This window comes from Cryptosporidium bovis, assembly GCF_009768925.1.
Source record: "Cryptosporidium bovis isolate 45015 chromosome Unknown contig_10, whole genome shotgun sequence".
In the NCBI taxonomy this organism is placed as follows: Eukaryota; Apicomplexa; class Conoidasida; order Eucoccidiorida; family Cryptosporidiidae; genus Cryptosporidium; species Cryptosporidium bovis.
The window spans coordinates 1-19,070 of NW_027125029.1; the positions used below are offsets into that span (position 1 = coordinate 1).

At 32.4% G+C, this 19,070-nt stretch overlaps 13 protein-coding genes across 13 annotated transcripts; 7 read left to right on the forward strand and 6 right to left on the reverse strand.

The window, feature by feature from the left end:
* Positions 1 to 659: 659 nt before the first annotated feature.
* FG379_000220 (uncharacterized protein) lies at positions 660 to 810 on the reverse strand (the record flags this gene model as incomplete). Its single annotated transcript, XM_067325630.1, has 1 exon — positions 660 to 810. A coding segment is annotated over one exon (151 nt), but the record flags the coding sequence as incomplete, so codon positions are not given.
* A 134-nt stretch (positions 811 to 944) lies between these two features.
* On the forward strand, positions 945 to 2,456 carry FG379_000303 (PP2C-like phosphatase; the record flags this gene model as incomplete). The annotated part of the gene is made up of 1 exon (XM_067325713.1): positions 945 to 2,456. One exon carries the CDS (start codon positions 945 to 947, stop codon positions 2,454 to 2,456), a length of 1,512 nt encoding a protein of 503 aa, XP_067183257.1.
* Positions 2,457 to 2,625: 169 nt separating this feature from the next.
* On the reverse strand, positions 2,626 to 4,167 carry FG379_000314 (uncharacterized protein; the record flags this gene model as incomplete). Its single annotated transcript, XM_067325724.1, has 1 exon — positions 2,626 to 4,167. The coding sequence occupies one exon, from the start codon at positions 4,165 to 4,167 to the stop codon at positions 2,626 to 2,628; it is 1,542 nt and encodes a 513-aa protein (XP_067183268.1).
* Positions 4,168 to 4,552: 385 nt separating this feature from the next.
* On the forward strand, positions 4,553 to 5,977 carry FG379_000325 (uncharacterized protein; the record flags this gene model as incomplete). The annotated part of the gene is made up of 1 exon (XM_067325735.1): positions 4,553 to 5,977. The coding sequence occupies one exon, from the start codon at positions 4,553 to 4,555 to the stop codon at positions 5,975 to 5,977; it is 1,425 nt and encodes a 474-aa protein (XP_067183279.1).
* Positions 5,978 to 6,060: 83 nt separating this feature from the next.
* FG379_000336 (uncharacterized protein) lies at positions 6,061 to 6,657 on the forward strand (the record flags this gene model as incomplete). Its single annotated transcript, XM_067325746.1, has 1 exon — positions 6,061 to 6,657. One exon carries the CDS (start codon positions 6,061 to 6,063, stop codon positions 6,655 to 6,657), a length of 597 nt encoding a protein of 198 aa, XP_067183290.1.
* Positions 6,658 to 6,667: 10 nt separating this feature from the next.
* FG379_000347 (uncharacterized protein) lies at positions 6,668 to 8,521 on the reverse strand (the record flags this gene model as incomplete). The annotated part of the gene is made up of 1 exon (XM_067325757.1): positions 6,668 to 8,521. One exon carries the CDS (start codon positions 8,519 to 8,521, stop codon positions 6,668 to 6,670), a length of 1,854 nt encoding a protein of 617 aa, XP_067183301.1.
* Positions 8,522 to 8,675: 154 nt separating this feature from the next.
* FG379_000358 (uncharacterized protein) lies at positions 8,676 to 8,927 on the forward strand (the record flags this gene model as incomplete). The annotated part of the gene is made up of 2 exons (XM_067325768.1): positions 8,676 to 8,889; positions 8,917 to 8,927. 2 exons carry the CDS (start codon positions 8,676 to 8,678, stop codon positions 8,925 to 8,927), a joined length of 225 nt encoding a protein of 74 aa, XP_067183312.1.
* A 160-nt stretch (positions 8,928 to 9,087) lies between these two features.
* FG379_000369 (uncharacterized protein) lies at positions 9,088 to 11,103 on the reverse strand (the record flags this gene model as incomplete). The annotated part of the gene is made up of 1 exon (XM_067325779.1): positions 9,088 to 11,103. One exon carries the CDS (start codon positions 11,101 to 11,103, stop codon positions 9,088 to 9,090), a length of 2,016 nt encoding a protein of 671 aa, XP_067183323.1.
* An 87-nt stretch (positions 11,104 to 11,190) lies between these two features.
* On the forward strand, positions 11,191 to 12,849 carry FG379_000380 (Mpp10 family of U3 processosome; the record flags this gene model as incomplete). The annotated part of the gene is made up of 1 exon (XM_067325790.1): positions 11,191 to 12,849. One exon carries the CDS (start codon positions 11,191 to 11,193, stop codon positions 12,847 to 12,849), a length of 1,659 nt encoding a protein of 552 aa, XP_067183334.1.
* A 34-nt stretch (positions 12,850 to 12,883) lies between these two features.
* On the reverse strand, positions 12,884 to 14,755 carry FG379_000221 (Hs17p; the record flags this gene model as incomplete). The annotated part of the gene is made up of 1 exon (XM_067325631.1): positions 12,884 to 14,755. One exon carries the CDS (start codon positions 14,753 to 14,755, stop codon positions 12,884 to 12,886), a length of 1,872 nt encoding a protein of 623 aa, XP_067183175.1.
* A 395-nt stretch (positions 14,756 to 15,150) lies between these two features.
* FG379_000232 (uncharacterized protein) lies at positions 15,151 to 16,107 on the forward strand (the record flags this gene model as incomplete). Its single annotated transcript, XM_067325642.1, has 1 exon — positions 15,151 to 16,107. The coding sequence occupies one exon, from the start codon at positions 15,151 to 15,153 to the stop codon at positions 16,105 to 16,107; it is 957 nt and encodes a 318-aa protein (XP_067183186.1).
* Positions 16,108 to 16,111: 4 nt separating this feature from the next.
* Positions 16,112 to 17,473, reverse strand: FG379_000243 (homeobox-containing protein; the record flags this gene model as incomplete). Its single annotated transcript, XM_067325653.1, has 1 exon — positions 16,112 to 17,473. One exon carries the CDS (start codon positions 17,471 to 17,473, stop codon positions 16,112 to 16,114), a length of 1,362 nt encoding a protein of 453 aa, XP_067183197.1.
* A 170-nt stretch (positions 17,474 to 17,643) lies between these two features.
* Positions 17,644 to 19,047, forward strand: FG379_000254 (TRF4 5 nucletotidyl transferase; the record flags this gene model as incomplete). Its single annotated transcript, XM_067325664.1, has 1 exon — positions 17,644 to 19,047. One exon carries the CDS (start codon positions 17,644 to 17,646, stop codon positions 19,045 to 19,047), a length of 1,404 nt encoding a protein of 467 aa, XP_067183208.1.
* Positions 19,048 to 19,070: the final 23 nt, after the last annotated feature.

The window sequence follows — 19,070 nt, forward strand, 5'->3', positions numbered from 1 at the left end:
CGAGATATGCAAAATATCATCTTTGATATCTACAATACTTCCACTCAAACGAAACACGCCATTCCATGGTCGTACATTCATGCTCAACCTCAATACTACGGAAACCGTAACAATACAACACCTCAAAAGAATCAGGCGTGCTTACAGATTCGCAAAGAGTTCACGAAAAACTGCAACACTTAGAGTCACAAACAAACCGTGCGGTTCAACCAAACGCCATTTCAAATCGAAACTGACGCCAACGAACCAACAACAACTGTCAACAGACTACTTCACGAAGGTACCGGGAATTCCAGGTTGAAAATTTATTACCCCGGAAAATAAAAAAAAAAAAAACACCGGGGCAGGTTCTGAGATTTTCCATAAATGAATAAGCAATGAAAGTAAATTAAAGTTAAATCTAATACTACTCAAACTTCGTAAAAGGGGTTATCAATGATTTCATTTCCATCTTTAGGACATATCATTAGAACCTAAAAATAGTTTACTTACTCTAAACCTTAGTTCTATAAACTTACAGTTGCACCCCTGATTACAATTAGCCCTAAATATCTCTTTTTTTCGTTGTTTGTGTTCGAATTATCTAATTATTAGCAAAGAACGCGTAAATTAATTTATTTTGTACTTAATTCAGATAAAAATGATATTTTTGGACTTACCTGGTATATACTCAACAGTTTCATCCAAAACAAGGTTTGTTATGCCGTCAAATCCACGCAAGATTCCAGAAACTTCTCTTCCACCGCATAACTTTACTTTGATTTCTTTGTTATTAAATTTGGTTAGTCCTATTACTGTTTTTGATGACATTTTACGATGTTTTATTTTTCCTTTGAGAAAAAAGTTTTACCGCGGTCCTTTAAAGCAATATTTAATCACACATTATAAGCCTACCACTACATCTATTAATAGGATCAAGTTTATGGGTTATTATTATACTAATAATGTCTTGTTTTGCCAATTTAAAGGAGTTAAGTGGATTTAAAGAGGTTGTTTCTGATCTTTTAAAGGGCGAGAATACAAAATTTTATTTGGACTTGGGGGTTTGTGAACAGATAAATTTTGATAAAAGCCAATACGTTGAATTTGTAAATCATTATTTTATTAATAAGAGAAGAAGCCAAAGATATTTTCCGGACAGAAATTTCTTCAAAATACCACTTTTGATTGACAAAACTGGTAGAATAATGAAGATAGGTTGGTCTGCAGATTGGAGTAGAAATACACTTAATATGGGAAATTCTGAGTTTGTGGCATTAATGAAACAAAGTTTCAGATTCATCTACATATATGTTGTATATGGGATTAACAAAGATGGAAATACTCCTCCAAGGATGACGGCAGGGAATAAATTGCAAACTGAGAAACGTGACCCACTTTCAATTGATTTAAATTACGGTCGTTTCGAATCTCAAGGAACAAGAAGTTATATGGAAGACAGAACATTTGTTTCTCTAGATGTATTAAATACTAATAAAAATTCTGTTAATTCCATTAAACAAAAAATCCCATTTATTGCTATTTACGATGGGCACAATGGTGAATTTTCTGTAGAATTTCTAAAGAATCATTTACATGTTAACTTTTCAATATCATTCGAGAGAAGAAAATTTGATGACTGCGTAAAAGACACAGTTGATGCATTGCTTGATGCTTTTGATACTACAGAGAAACAATTGAAGCAACAGTATTTAAAATCAATTCACTCTAATTTTGCTGATGAAAATGATTCATCAAAAAAAGTAGATCAGATGAACGATAATTTTGAATTCAGGACTGATAACTACCAGATTAAAAATGTTTCCAGTGGGTCCACAGCAATAGTTTGTTGTATAGTTTTTTCTACACTTTGTATTTGTAACCTTGGCGATAGTCGCGCAATTCTTTGTAAGGGTGGGCGAGCGCAGCTACTCACAAAAGACCACAGAATAAAAAGCAACTTAGAGGAACGTGAAAGGGTTAAAAAAGAAGGTGGAACTTTTGATGATGAGGGTTATCTTTCCGGAAATCTTTCCGTATCAAGAGCATTCGGGAATTGGGATAAAAGTAATGGTGCAAAATTACCTGGTTTAAGTTCAATTCCAGAAATATATATTCACACTATTACACGTGAAGATGAGTTCTTAATTATTGCTTGTGATGGAATATTTGAATCAATCACAAATCAAGAAGCAGTTAGTCTTGTAAGAAGATCGCTGGTAGAGTTTAACAACCCGAATATCGCGGCAGAGAAGTTGGTTAATATTGCACTTCAGAGGCAATCCTTGGATAATCTTTCAGTTGTCGTACTTACACTAACATCTCCTAGTTCATCTATTTGTGAGTTAAGTCAAATTAACAATATGGTAAATACGAATAGTAGCAGACAAGCTGATTTTACAAAAAGTTCGATCCAACAGAACCATATCTCAAGAAAGGTTTATAACTTTTCAAATCTTAAAAATCTCTTAATGTGATGAATATTTAATTTACTCAACTAGATGCGTGAATTTTTTTGATTAACCAATGTTATTACCTTCGTAATTTTTCGATATAATCAGCGTATTTTCACTAACAATATTCAACATAATTAAAACAGATAGAGCAAAAAACGTTGTCAAATTAATTATAAGGCTAAATATAAAATCAGGATTCATCTAGTGCCTCTGTCAAAATATCAAGATATTTTAGTTTGGTGGAAACACTATCCATAGGGCCTACTTTAAATTGGTTAGTTCTGTTCTCTCGAAGGAGCTCTTCATTTTGGTTTATATTCTTTTTATCTAATAAGGAACTAAGTTCGGTTTTGGCAGAGTAAATATCAATTGGATTTCCAGAATGCTGTGTAACGTCATTTTCTGCACTATTTGTACTTCTCATTAAAAATGAGTTTGCACTGTCAAATGGTCTAAAGTAGGGTGGAATATTTTTATTATATTCGGTATTCCAGTATTGATATGATTTTATACCTTCTCGTGGCTTGGGGAAAGGAGGTATATCCTTTACTTCAAGGTAAGTATTCCTGGGTGCATATGTTATTTTTGAAAAGCTTGGTAAATTCGCAAGGTAATGAGGTTGGGTGGCAAACGCCATTGGTGAATTTTCAATTGCTCCTGACCCTTGTATTGTTATATACGCTATATCATCAATCCCACCTAAGAATTTCTTTGAATCATTTATCATGAAACTTCCATTTCCTACTTGTCTAAATGTTGACATTCCTGGACCTCGAACTATACCACAGTTAATTTTGCGCTTAAATAGAGGTGAGTAACATGAACTCCAAATTCTCCAAAATCCCCTAGCAATAAGCATTGTGCGATATCTCCTCTGAAGGAGTTCAAAGAAACGACCTATATTTATTGAGCCTGAATTTTCATGTATTCCTTGTTCGTTTTGGAATGTACTTGAACTCGGAACTCCATCTGCAATTTGGTGTGATAACCTACAGGTCACTAACTTCCAGGTAATGAATGCTAGAAACTTCCTTCTCTGAAATGCGGAGTATATACTATATATCAAACTCCATAAATGTCTTGTTACAAGCTCTACATTTAAAGCTATGCAACTACCTGATTCTGATTCAGTATCAGACTCAGATTCAAGCTCGCTTTCTGATCCGCTATCAATTGCATTATCACTCGTTGAGTTCACATTAGACCCAGTTTTTGGTTTCATTTGGCTTTTTCTCTTTGTAGCCCTACCACTCACTATTTTTTCCAATTTGGTTGCCTTGTAATTTTTTGCAAGTTCAAGTTGTAGGTTCTTTACTTGCGAGGACAATCTCTCATTTTCAGCCAATAGCAGTAACTGTTCCTGTCTAAATAAACGTAGTTGTGTTTCATTGTAATGATATTGAGCAGATCTATCTTCACCTATCTTTTTCGCATACGCTATATCTCCGAAAGAAAATTTGTATAAACTTCTAAAAGCCCACTTTAAATTTGACGTATTTACGGAGTTTGAATTTGTTATTCCTGAAAGTATCTCGAGAGCCCTACCTTTGCAAAGTGCCACATGTGTTAGAGCTCTTGCAGCTGATAGTGGAATTGTTTCCTCATGTAATCTTTTTACTTCATTTTCTAACTCAGCCTCAATGGATATGCGTTTCTGCAACTCATCTTGTAATTGCTTAACACTCTGTCGCAACTTTTTGTATTCAGTGTACTCTTCATGCCTTGTATCCATTTTATTAATTATACCCTTTTTAAATCTCAAAATAGGTAGAACTTCGTTACCCAGAAAGATTATTTAAAAAAGTCAGTCCACATGGCATGGTGCGCGCCACAAATATTAGTTCATGTAACTTGAATATTTGATTAACAGATAATCACAACATCACAATACCTTAGTCTTTAAATCATGATTTACCGTTACGTATATTTTTTATTTCTCTGAACATTGCTCTGTTATTTTATAAGTTACCTTTTCCTGAAATATTTAAGTGCGAATATCTAATATTATATAATTCTTTTTTTATTCATTAGTTAATTGTTGATATTTCTAGAATATTGAGACCGCTAATTGCGCTAAGACTTTTGACATTTTCTTGTCATAGATTTTTGACCTACAAATGGGAAAGCATATTAAAAAGAAAAATGTCGTCAAGTTAAGATTAGCATCTTACTCAGGAAACGGTAGTTCAGATCCTACATGGGTTATAGCTTCGAATAATAATTATACTGGTGAAGAAAAACAAAAAATCAAAAGTTTAGTAGGTGGTGTTATTTTTACAGATGAGTATGAACCAAATTTACGGATTGAAAAAGATAATTCAAATGTTTTATCCATTAACAAAGTAAATATTAATTCTCCCCTAGAGATAACAATTGATGAATCTCGAAAAGATGACTACTTTCCTGACGATGGATATGATTATGAACAACATTTATGTAAAATAAATTGTGATAAATTTATTAGAAATGTAAACAAAAAAATTGGCCATAATGAGAGTCGTGAATCCTTACTTTTGTCATCTACCTCAATACTTGATAATTATGGTGCCACTTTAGACGTTTCGCAAACACTAAGTGAATTAAATGAAATATTCGATTGCTTCGATGAGGTTGAAGAATTTGATGAATTAAACGATGACTTTATATTGGATGCCACTGGTTTAGAAAATATGGACGAAGTTGGTAAGAATATTAATGTTTGCGGTTTGTTATGGGGTGAAAATGGCATGAATTTGTCTGGAGAGAAGGAAAAACTGTATGGTGCAAATGATAAATTAATAGTGGAAAGCAACGATGACGAATTAGAGGATTCTAGCTTATCTTTAAAGGTTTTAGATGATACACTTGTTGAAATTTTGGAGGAATATAATGAAGCAAATATCTTTTCAAATAACAATGAAATCAAAGATCACATCACCGAGATAAATTCAATAAATAATAACAAATATTCATACGATGAATACGAGCACATACTTGATGAATATATTGGGCAGGCAAAATGTTATGATGTCAAAAACAAACAGGAGAAAGTAATTGATATTAATTTCCCTCTTGAAAGGCATCAAATTGAGAAAATAATCTCAATAGTAGATCAAACGAGTTTCGAGAGTTCACCTAAAGAATCAGACATAGAGATTTCTGATAATGAAATTGAAAATGTTTCTCAAACATCATCTCCATTAACTCATGGTATTGACAATAGACCAAAAAAAGTTGTGATAGCAAAAATCTACCCAACACTTTTACCGTTGAATAACAAAATAGGGAAGAAAATGACGAGAAGTAAAGTTCATGATAAATACGACTTAATTAACAATAATCCCACACATTCATGCGTTCTTCAAACTAATCGAGATAAAAACGAGACCCAAGAAGAAAAAAGAGAGAGAAAAAATGCATTTAAACAAGCCAGGAGAGAAATAAGAGAAATAAAGAGGAGGAATAAGCAAGATGCTAAAAAATTAAAGAATTCAATCGTCTCAAACTTTCTAGGTGTGAACCCATATGATATTAAGAATGGTTTCAGGCACTTCAGATTCTAATGGCTTGATGCTTCTCGAGGGGCTATATGTATAAGAATACATCTTGAGCGCTAAAGTTCATTTCACTTTCAAAATTAATTAAGATGATAATTAGCTCACGCTGGATTTTGTTGAGTTTATTGATTGCAGTAGATATATACTGCCAATCAGTACTACTAGGTTGCTATATTGAGAATGGGATTTCCACAGATAATGGAAATAGTTTTAACCCAGGTTTAATAAGAGATGGCCTGGAGTGCCCACCGAACCATCAAAATATGCGATCTATCTTCATGAATAAATTTGTAAGAAGCAAACTGGACTTGGATAATTTTGGAAGGTCGTTATATGTTGCGTTTGGTCAATCTCGTGAAATTAGAGGTTTTATGATGACTTCAGCAGGAATGTTTGCAGTTGCAGAAAGAATCTTAATGTCAATTTTCATAATTCAATTGATGTTAAGTATTTTTCTTATTCCAATATTAAAAACATTCACAATAATAATTATTGTATTTCTATTAATTAGAGCAATGTTTGCAATATATAATTTCCCTGAGCTAATTAATATCCATAGTGTCCCCAAATATGGATTGTCTGCACTTCAAACAATATTATCTAGGATTGATGATAAATTATTTAATTATGGAGAGAAAGTACTATATTATTTTGGAATTAACAGCAATGAAACTCATATTTTATAAATCCAAATTGTTATATAACTTGTGGTATTTTCATTTTAGGAAGGACAAAAAGAGAATGATTCTCGCGTTCAGATTCAGAGTTTGTGAGTTCAAGACAGGATTTATGATACCATCTTCCTCTAACTAATGTTGATTTTGGCACGTATTTGAATTTACTTGGGTTATAACACTGTGTTTTTACCGTAGACTCTGTTGAAACTGGAAATGCACAAATACCACATAATGGTATGCTACTTGAGTTGTACAAATTACAGGATTTATCACTGTTTATGTATTCTAGGCCTTCAAAGTTGCTGCAATCAACTAAACTAATATGATCAGCAATTATACTTGATGATGAAGCATCAATACCACATAACTTTAGCTGCTGATAATTTGTATAATCCCATTCAACTTCTTCATGCTTTGCCGGATTACCAAATACCCCCTCTGTTACTGCTTTCGTCGCAGATGAGAATGTAAATTTGTTCACTGATTGTTCACAATTATTCGTCCTCAATGCGAATCTCTTCCAATTAACTGGAGAAGTACTCGGAAGTTCCAGTAACAACAAGATATCACGTAGTTTGTTGGTAACTAGACAAAGTTTGTACAATATAGGATGTAAATTTGCACAAGTATTCCAATATTCATCTAAAGTGTCAAAAAGGGACGTAAGTACGGAGGGGTTATTTTTTAGAAAGCTATTTGCATCTTGACTCAAGCCCAATGGCCATTCGAAGTCATGATTATCACTTCTTTTGTTTAGAGCATCCTTTCTTAGAGCCTCTAATGTTGCACTATATTTGTGTTCAACAATATCTATTAGCTCCTTTTTTGAGTAAGGAACTAGTATAGATGTAATTACTATGATTCTCCATGATGTATTGAGATATTCATATAGACTCTCGAATATTTTATTTGCAAGGTGCGCATCTTTGCTTCGCTCTCTAACGTAGTCGCCGTATTTGGATAAATTTATTATTGATCCGTCTTTGAATTCAACAATTTCGGAGTACAATAGAAGTTTATTATTAAGATTGTTTAATAAATTTCTCGAAACAGGTAGCAATCCATCCAAAAATTTTCGAGTATTTCCTACAGATATTGATAGCATAGCATTGCACCAAAGAGTTCCCATTCTCTGTAGTCTTGTTAGCCTAATAATGTAAGATCCTAAATTAGGTAACATCCTTCTAATAGCCTTTAATGAATTAACTCTTTTATTTTTGTCATGTACTTTATCAATTTCTTGAAACCTATAACCTACTTTTTTTCCAAATTCCGTTTCCTCGTTGTCTACATTAGTTGCCCTATCAATGACATCATTAAGCTTTAATTCATATGAAATCGTGGGTTCAACTATTACCTTTTGTAAAAAGGCGAAAGCAAAAGCGTGACCAATGCATTGATTAACATCTGGAACAACCATTACTGATCTTTCCATTCTACTTAATAATCTTCCAGACCAAGACAATACGTTGGAAAATCTTTGTTTCAGTTGGAAATGATCTTTTTCCTTATCATTTAAATCACCTAACCAATGGAGGTGCTTTGAAATTTGGTTTTTATCCCATTGAGACTGGCGTTCATCCTGGAAACGGATATGCTGTACCTTTTCAGATAATATTCTAAATTCCTCAAGTTCCTCTTTTATTTGCGTTTTTCCTACTTGAAATGAATAATTAGAACTAATTGTGGGATTAAAGTTTTCATTTGGAGTACTCCCCTCCAAGGAATAAATTAATGAGTCTACAGTCTTAAATATTTGATTATAACAATACCAAGAATATGAATAAAGTTGTGACTTAGAAAGCTTTGAGAGTATATTTAATATATGAATAATTTCATCCAGCGTACACTCGCGGATTCCCCAATTAATCATATCAAGTTTAGAAGTCAAAATTCCTAGTATCTGGAAATTTTTACAAGGAAATAGGTATAGTTTCTGTCTCAGGTTTACGTCATTTCAAAAACAATATTATAGAGATCCAAAGCAATGGCGGTTATTAAAAAAACAAAAAATAAAAACATGTAAAATGATAATAAATAAAATATTATTTATTATATCAGCTACTGTTTTTGTCATAACTGAGAGCAAAAAATGTAGTGAGATAACCGCAAGTTCTATCATATTAGATTATTGCAAAAACGGATCGGAATGCACGATAGAAAATATAGGAGATTCAGATATAAACAATAATATTGTTTGCAATTGTTTATTTGGATATAGTTTACCTGATTGTTCACTCCGTAAGTTAAATCCATCACTTTAACTAGTTTATTGTTAATTATTCCTATCAGAACTTCCTGAATCAGATGAAGACGATGAGAACAATACAAAAAATACATGTTGGGTTGAAGATCTACTTCAACTTAACCAGTACTTGAATAACTTTAACATTTACAAACATATATTTCAGGGCTGAAAAGTTTTAAAAGATATTACACTTACTCGTTCAAGTGTTGTTTAAGCTCTTCTTTTCTCAACAACTCAAGGAACGGTTTTATGGTTTTCAATCTTTCATTTGCCATAATAAATGCATTCCTTGAGATCTCCTTTTCAGTGAAGGTTTCCACAGTTAACTTAGATTTAAATAGTTTTATCCAAAACTCCTTTGTACGTATAAAGAAGTTTCCTAAAGACTCGTTAACTAAAGGTGTCTTATTCGAATCATTTAATTCGTATTTTCTGATTAACTCCTCCATATCTTCTCTTGAACGGTTATGATATTCTTTATCTTTGTACACACTATCTTCGAATTCATAAAAAGATTCGTCTGAATATTCGCTTCCCTCACTTGAAGAAAAAACTGTTTCCTGGTCAGAACTTAAGTTTGAATCCGACTCTGATTCTGTGTAACAAAAGTCACTTGGGTTTATACTGGGTGGTAGAATACATTGCCAATTATCCTTTTTCAAGATATTAAAACACCAACAATCATCCAATGTTAATATTTTCTTCCCGGATTCAAAGAGGCCACCAAAAATATAAACACAATTCCCTTTAGTAAACATCCCGCAATTAATCCTGGGAATTGGAGAGGAGTAACTTCCATCAATATATTTTGTATAATCACAACCAAATCCCGAGATGTCGTAAACTTCATGTGTTTGAGTAATTTTTGAATCTGATGATTGAGAACCGATAACATTTTTAGAAGTGGTCGTGATTGTATCAACTAAATTAGAAGTGACTTTTTCCAAGTTTAGTGACTTTTCAATTACGCGATGTTCCCCTTCAACACACTCTAATTGATCATAACATCCTTCATAATCGAGTTTATTTTCAGTTGTCATGTGCTTATTCCGTAATTTAAATTCAGAGCTAATAATTTTGTTCTCTGATTTTCTATCAGAAATATTTACATTGTACCATCTCTTACTATTAAAGTCAAATGTAAATAAATCGTTATAAAAAGTAGAATTTAAGTTTAATCCGATGTTATCTTCTCGATCAAAAACACCTCCAAAAAGTATACACTGGTTTTTAAAACTTGTCATTGAAAAGCCAGATCTAGGTGAGGGTGAATTTCCTTTCCTATTTATTCTCTCCCAAACTGGATGTTTATGATCATTTAAGTAGGGTTTCATATCTAAAAACCAACAGTCAGTGTGAACTTTTCCTATTGAATTTTTGGAGTTATCCTTTATTTTTGAGTAGCCACCACAAATGAAAATTTTATCTGTGTTTGGGCACAGTACCATTTGTACACCACTTCGTGGAGATGGAAGTGTTTCGTATTTTGACGAGTCTATTTTATCCCAATGCAAGTTTTTTGTATTAAAGATATAGATGTCATTAAAGTACTGAGTTTCCCTTACTGTATCATGAAACCCACCAAAGACAACAAAGAAGTGACGCCATACAACCATCCTATGCCCACTTCTTGGAGAAGGAGACATCCCGGTAAACTTTACTTCTTCCCAGAGATAGTTCCTTAGGTTTAACTTCCACATATCTTTAAAGTGGTAAAACTGTTGTTCCGTAGAAAATTCACCGCCATGAATAAATAAATGATCACCAAAAATAACACTTTGGTGGGAGCATCTTGGCTTGGGCCCACCTGAATAAGTGCCTTTTGAAATTTCATTTTCAACCACAACCTTTTTCCACTCATCTTTTTCAATATTCCATTTATATAAATCATGAAAACAACTCACTTCATGACCATCATAAAATTCTCCACCAAATATTATTAATTCTCCACTAATAGGATGTATATTGTAGGACGAGGAAACCCTTGGAGTTGGCCTTTCAGAACAAATTACAATACATTGAATCGGATCACCTTCATTTCCCAATTGCGTATTTAAACCAAATTTCTCAATAGTTTTAATGATATCTTCAACTCCATCTTTCTTAAGTTTCTTCAAATGTTTGTTCCTTGATTTTAAAAGCTGCTTATTCTTCTTCTCATCTATTTTTTTCAATTTTTTTTCCGATTTCTTTGATTTTTTTGTCATCTTTGACTAAAGAAAAATTTGGGCGCTTTTTCCTTTTCTCTACACGCTCCCGTCATTATCACCACATGATTTTTTTTATTACCATCAATGGATGACATTGAAAATTTTATTAACGATCTATCTGAAAACATTGATAATCTAAATTATGATGTTGATGAGGCTAATCTTATAAAATGTACATTTATTTCCATATTCAGTTTAATTGTCCCTGATGTGAAAGAAATATTAAACGCAGATAATTTACTATCAAGATGTGACTGTAATCATGCTTCTTTTTGGGACTCACTTGAGTTAATAATGAAGCCTCAGATTAGAAAGCTTTATTCAAAAATACTTTCTCTCTGTAATAAGACTAATCAGAAAATTAATAATGAGAATTCTATATCTAAATTATTTTTCAACTTAAAACTTATGAGGAAAGATATTTCTGCAAATTTTATCAACAAGAATCGTCTAAAAGTAATGGCACCTGACACAAATGTATCTGAAATAAAAACTCAGTGCAGTGAGAATAATAATATTGATTTATTTGATTACAACGAGATGATAGAATTTATGGAAGGTAATATTGAAATGTCGAATGAATATGCAGGGTCGTTTATTTCTGATTTAAGTGACTCAGATTCTGAAGAGTACGGGAAAAATTGTAAATATAATGATTTTTTCTCAAAAGTAAATCATGAAACAAATCACTACATTCATGATTTGGAACACAGTTTGCCAAAATACATTGATTCAGGAATAGATAACCATTCAGATCAAGTACCACTTGAACAATTTTCGTCCAGTAGCAAAATCCCGCACTATATTTCAGAACTGTCTGAGAATGTAAATAAACTGAATAAATCTAACAAATTTTCTAAATCTAAACTTAAGAATGAACAGGAAAAGGTAAATTACGTAATTGATGAATTGGAAGAAGATATAATAAAACAAAAAGAGTGGTATAATTTAGGTGAATCTTCAACTTTAAACAGGTCTAAAAATAGTCTGTTAGATTTGCACCTTGAAATTCCACGGTTTTCAAACTCAGATAATTATGAAACCGATAAAGATGATACTTTGCAAGACATCAACAAAGAGCAACCAACAGAAAATAAAAATGATATCAATAAATATATCGAGGGTATTGTAAAACAAAGGATAGTGGATGAAATTTTTGATGAGGTGTCAAAAATTGAACCAATTACCGTTGAGACTATGCAGGACACTCCAGAAATTCAAGTTGAAAAGTCCAAGCTAAGTTTATCTGAAATCTACTCGAAAAAGTACGAAGAACAAGTAATTGGAAATAAGCTCAATGATGATATTATTAAGGAAAGAAGGGCTTTGGCAGAACAGTTTTCTTTAATTATGAACAAGCTAGATAGTCTGTCAAACCAATATTTCACTTCGGGTATACCTGCTGTTCTTAATATTGAAAGGTCTGATATTCCCACTCTTAAAGTCGAAGATACAATTCCTGTGATAGTTTCAGATAACACGAGAATAGCACCTCAGGAACTAAAAAAACAAGGTAAATTTGTTTCAGATTCAGAGTTGACACGTCTTGAGAAAAAAGCCAGTAGAGAGAGAAATAAAAGGCAACTAAGAAACAAAAGTAATGGTCAAAAGGAAAAAAAAAAGACATATGGAAAGAGTGCGACATTACCGGAAAACCAAAGAAACATAAAATCATTTAGTAAAAATTCCATAGACCTACCGAATAAACGAATAAAATCTCACCACTTTAATTTAGGAAATTAATGCATGCTTATAGATAGGTTTTAATAGTTTTATATTACAAATTCATATGATACCCCTTCCCATTTGAATTGTGAATTTGAACTATTGAAGGATTTGTGACTAGCCATTCATACCACACTTTGTATTTAGTTGACTTTCTCCAAATACTGAAATCTATTTTGTCACCTTTTTTTACTCTTATAGGGGTGTTAATTGGAAAATAAAAGTCAAACCAACTAATCAAACCTTCAGTGAAGTTATTTCTAGAATTAGTAAAGCCTATTTCATTATAGAGATTACATTCGAAGTATCCTTTAAAACCATGTAAAATTGAATCAGTTTTAGAGATAAAGCTTACCGTACGAAATAACGAGTTGTAATTAATAGTTGGTATTTTTCTCACCGGATGACTAAATGTAAATATTTTTTTTGGTCCCTCAGAAACAAAAAAATTGGATTTGATTTTGGAGACATACGGAGTTTCCATAGGATGATTCCGTTTTAATTTCATGACATTATTCCATATTTTTTTACATGAAATAGGCTCTATAAATGAAGTGTATCTCTGAGGAATCATAATACCACCGGATTCAAGAAATTTTTGAGCTGAATAAAGGCATTCAGGTGCTAATTCATTATCTCCAAATGAACCTAACAATTCTGAAATAATAATATTAAAGTTTTGATCAAGTATTGTGTCCCTTATATCAGAATGAATTATATCAACTTGTTTCCAATAATTATCTTTTTCAAAATGCTTACGTGCATTGAGGGTAATTACAGCGTTTACATTCTTCTCAACACAAACGATATTAGATGGGTTAATAGATAACCTTTTCAATGCTACTATTGAACAGTCTATAAGTCCTCCTCTCCCCGCACCGATAATCAATATTTTTATTTGGCCAAACTTTTCAGCATTTTCGTATAAACATAATTGAATTGCATCCGTATATTTTGTATATTTTATGGGATCGGCCTCAAATACCTCATAGTGAATACTCTTGAGGTCTTGAAATAATGGCTGCAGAGGAATCTGAAGAATATCAAGATAATCATATTCATATTTCTCTTGTTGCGTCAGCGGAGTTAACTTATTTAAATAATTAAAAATTGAATTGTAAGTGTCTTCATAAATTTTATTATCAATTCTAAGTGACGAATTCATAAGTTCTACTGAAATAGGTATCTTTAGTCTTAATAAATCCTCAATAAATTTTGACAAAGCATTTTTATCACTTTTTACATTCTCTATTTGAATAGTGTTTTGACTAAGAACTAAACATTTAATTGGCTCACCAATAAAGCGAGGTAAGACTGTTATATCTGATTCATTCAAGTCATCACTAATATTCAATACAATTCCAACTTTTCCCGAAGATGAACCATTATCTAATATTCCACTAATTAACTGCCAATTTTCCCACTGTTGATCAACCATAGATTTATGGATATATAATTCAATCCAAATTTGCATTCCTGAAATATTCCTTTCTATGAAGTATAGTACTTCTGAAGCAAGTTCAATTGATATTTGTTTCATGGGTATTAAAATTGCGTGATAACCAACATAAGTACACCACTCCAATATACTCTTTAATTTAGAGGTAGTAAGTGTTATTTTTGGGGGAATGGTGCCGATGACACCCGTATTCCAGTCAGATTCTTTTATTGTATAGTGTTTTAAAAACATACGTTCAAATTCATGTACTTTGTGTCCTTTTAATTCAATGCTAGAATACAAAACCGGAACGTAAATAAAGTCGAATCCAATAATTTTAATTAGGTTTAATACCCTCATTAACAAATATGTATCATTAGCTGCTTCATTTTTATCGTCTATGAGACTACAAAATGCATTGCTTATACTTTCTTCTCCAAATGAGAGCCCTATATAAAAAATTTCCGGTTTAATAACAATAGGCATTTCGGACTCTATAACTGGGAGTCTTAATATCACAATATTATGATCTTGGACTAGTCTGACAATTTTATTAGGTAATATTTTAAAATTTCAAGGTAAAATGTTACAATTAAAATAAAATAAAAACATTTTCAATACAGAAATAAATTTTAACAGTATTTATATAATAAATTTCCATTCAAATACAACTTGTTATTTAGATCCTTGTCTTGTATAAGTTTCAGATTATTAAGAAATTTGCGAAAATAGCTTTAAAATATGAAGTTATTTGGATTAAGTGATATAGTTAGTGATTTCTTGTTTAAAAATTAAATATAAAGAAAATGCAATAAAGGTTTATAATATACAAAAACCTATTTTGTCGCGCCGTATTTCATCATTTTAAACGAAAGTGGATTATGAAGTTTTCTCTCACAAATGATGGTTTTAATACTGAAGACTTTGAGGCTAACATACATCAATTCTCCTGGAGGTTACAGAGAATAAATACACAGCAAGATATTATATGTTCATTATCTGAATCAATAATCGATGTTAAGGATAATCCTGTAATACTACAACTCTATATGAGGGTTGTTGAAGAATACAGCTGCAGAGCACCACCTGAACACCTAATACCACTTGTTTATATACTCAACGATTTTGCACAAAAGTCAAAACCTCAAGCTCATTTTGCATCAGAGGCATTATTCAATATTTTTAGTCAAATAAACCTGTACTACACCGAATATATGGCAAAAGCAAGAAGATGTTTCAATATATGGAAGAATCGTGAGATATTTGATCGTGAAACATTAAAGAGGCTAGACTGTTTACTATTAGGTATTACTCCTCCTGTTCCAACAACAATAAGTCAACAAAATATCTCAAATAGTTTTCTTGGAATTCATAATGGAGAAAATTCAATAACACATACAAGGGCTCGACACAATGAAGAAAATAGGGACAAAGAAGATGATTCGAATCAATACAGGGGTTCAGAACAACATGGCTCCCAAAAACCTACAAGCGAATCTGACAATTCATTAAGAGAACAATATCTGGGTCTGTGCTCTAGCTACGACAAGGTTATTAAAGATATTACGAGCGCCAAGGAAAAACGGAAGATAATACAAAATATTCGCATTACAACTGAACCAGTGAAGAAAACAAATGATTATAGGCTATTTAAACTGTTAGAAATGGAGTGGGAACTACGATGTCAAATTTGTGAAGGGCTTAAAGCTACTCTAGATAAAATTGATATCTTCCACACAGAGATAACAAGAAAACTTGCTAATTCAATTGGGCTGGAGAAACATAGTTCGAGCGAAACAAGAGAACCTATTTTAACTCGAGCTTCAAGACTAACATAATTTCTCATTTATTCTGAATTTGTTGGTGGCAACTTTGTTGATCCTGAATTGACCATCTGAAAAATATAACTGTTGCTGTCTTGTCGTCCATGCTTCCTTTTTTTTCTGCTATCTTTGTAAGCTCACCTGCTGCCTCAGTCGGAGTAAGGTTCAACATACTTCCAACTATGTTGGCAAATTCTTCCTCACTTATGAAGTCTGATACCCCATCAGTGGCTAGGATTAGAAAGAGATCGTTCTCGATATCGATATTATGTACAGTTACATCCGGTTTTGAAGTGCAAAGTAGCAGTGGCTCCTTCATGTAAAGATCACCGATACTCCTAGATGTACTTATACCAATACACTTTGTGTTTTCTTCAAACGAAATTCTTTGTTGTTTCTTTACAACTATTCTCCAAGTTCCATTGCAAAGCTCTACCCTACCACCTGCGCGCTCAATCCTTTCTCTTTCTTTCGTATCGTCCGGTCTATGTACTTTGGTTAATCTTTTGGCAGATATTTTGTTGTTTTCATTCCTATATCCAAGAATAAGGACTGAATCTCCACAATTACCAACAACAAGTTTTAAATTTTCGTCCACTGGATCTGGACCGAATATCACACAAACTAGTGCAGTCGTCCCATCGTTGAGTCCTTTCTTCTTAGCAATAGATAAAAAATTGTTGTTTGTAAGTTCAAAACCTTGAATAATACCCATACATAACGATTTTATTTCATTAGAGTTAATATTTCCATAGCTCTCATCAAAATTGTAATGCCTATACAAGTCAATAGTTGAGGGATCATTTCTATTTAAACGGCTCAAGCTATGACAATAAAAAGTAAACATGTTATTTAACATTACTTTCTGAACATATTTAGAACAATTACAGCCCGCATGACCATCAAAAACAGCAGTAATAGAAAAAATCATATTTACTTCAGGGTTTAAGAAATTAGTCGGAAATTGCGCTCGAGTAATATGCCTATCTTCACACAAGTCCATATTCCTTGTAGGATTAGGAATCACAGCAGTTCCTGCATGAATATTCCTATCTAATATTATATTTATCTTAATATTTTTCTTTGTTTGACCAAATATAGCCTCTTTATCGGAAACCTCGCTTAACTCGGAATTTGTATTCATTTCATATAGCTTTAACCCATCAGTATCGATTCTAAACAGTCTCGATAAGGAACTACTATAGTAGATGTCATTATTTATGTTGTATATCGAATTTGAATCATTGTTGACAGACCATCCACTTTCTTCATCGAGATAATAGTTAGAATTGGTACTTTTCAGCACTGAAAAAGTTGACTCAAGTCTAACGTCCTCATTGCTTACATTATCTAAACATTTTGTCTTGTTATTATTCGGCATTTCAAGTACCAGGATATATATAAGTCATCATTAAACTGCATACAAATTAAGACATAAATGCTTATGTTTTCACTTGCACAAATGAAGATCAAACGAAAAATGCCGCCAATAGTTCGAAAACAAATCCTAGTTTTATACCTGTAGATTTATAAAAATAAAACACGAAAAAAATGTCCAACCAAAATGATATTAAACTTGATGGGCCTGATCAATATCTACTGGTTGAGGAGGAAAGAGTCAAAAAGTCTTTGGAATTGAATAATTCTCTTAGACTAGCAATTCAATCTAGGAAGAAGCCCGAAACATCAAAAATGGTAGATACTTTTGACTACATTAATATAAAATCACTAAAAAGAAAGAGAAACAAAAAATCATGTTCAGTTCCTAGAGATAAGATAAGATTCCAGAAAGAAGAATGTACAACTACATCCATCGATACAAATGAAGGTAGCAAAGAGATTGAGATGATGAAACTGCCATGGGAAGTTGTTCCAAAGTACATTGACTGTGTATCGAATATAGATATTTTCTTTATTCATCTAAATAATGAAATTGTACAACTTATAAAGTGGCTAGAACTTACAGATTACGAACATCTTTTAAGAGCCAGAACACTTGCAAGGATCGTAGTAATATCACATTCATTATGGCCGGAATCTAAGGTTCAACCATTTGGGAGCTATTACACTGGACTATCACTACCAAGTGGTGATATTGACGTTTGCATCTTAAATGTTTCGGGAGATCCAAAAAGGAGATTGAGGGAACTTGCAAAAGTATTAAAGGATCTAAATTTATGCACAGGAATAGAGTTGATATTGACTGCAAAAGTTCCAATTATAAAGTATGTGGATTCTGAAGCGTGTATTTCTGTTGACGTTTCTTTGAGCCAAGAAAGTTCTGTCGACACAACCAAGCATATTGCGGAATGCCTCGAAAAATTTGGTCATTTAAGACCGCTGTTACTTATAATAAAACTAATGTTACACCAGAGGGGACTAGATGAAACTTACCTTGGTGGTCTGGGTTCATATTCTCAATTTTGCTTAGTTTTATCATTTTTGCAGCAACATTCATCCTCTTATTCACTTACTTTATACAGGTCAACAACTTTGGGACACCTCTTATTTGATTTTCTGGAATTATTTGGTATTATTTTCAACTACAATATTACTGGAATACGTCTGAAAGAAAAGGGTGAGTACTTTCACAAATCTGATCAAAACTCGACTTTGTTTCTAGAGTCTCCATTGCCTCCTTTTATTGACATGGGAAAAGGTGCATTCAAATACAGTGAGATTAAAGAATCATTTAGACTTGCATTCCTTGATTTAGTGGAGGCCAGAAGAAGATTCAATAAAATACGTCTATCTAAAGATACTAATATTTTAAAGAATCCAGAAAATTTCAGTATTCTTTCTTCGATAATATGTATCGATGATGAGCTTTTCCAGTGTAGGGTAAGACCGGTAAATGAGCTTCAGGAACCCATATCAGCTCCTAGACCACCACCATTTATTTCAAAAGAGATAATCAAACAAGTTAAACAGGAAATAGACAGTATGAACAGTTGATCTATTTTTTTATAAAATTTGGT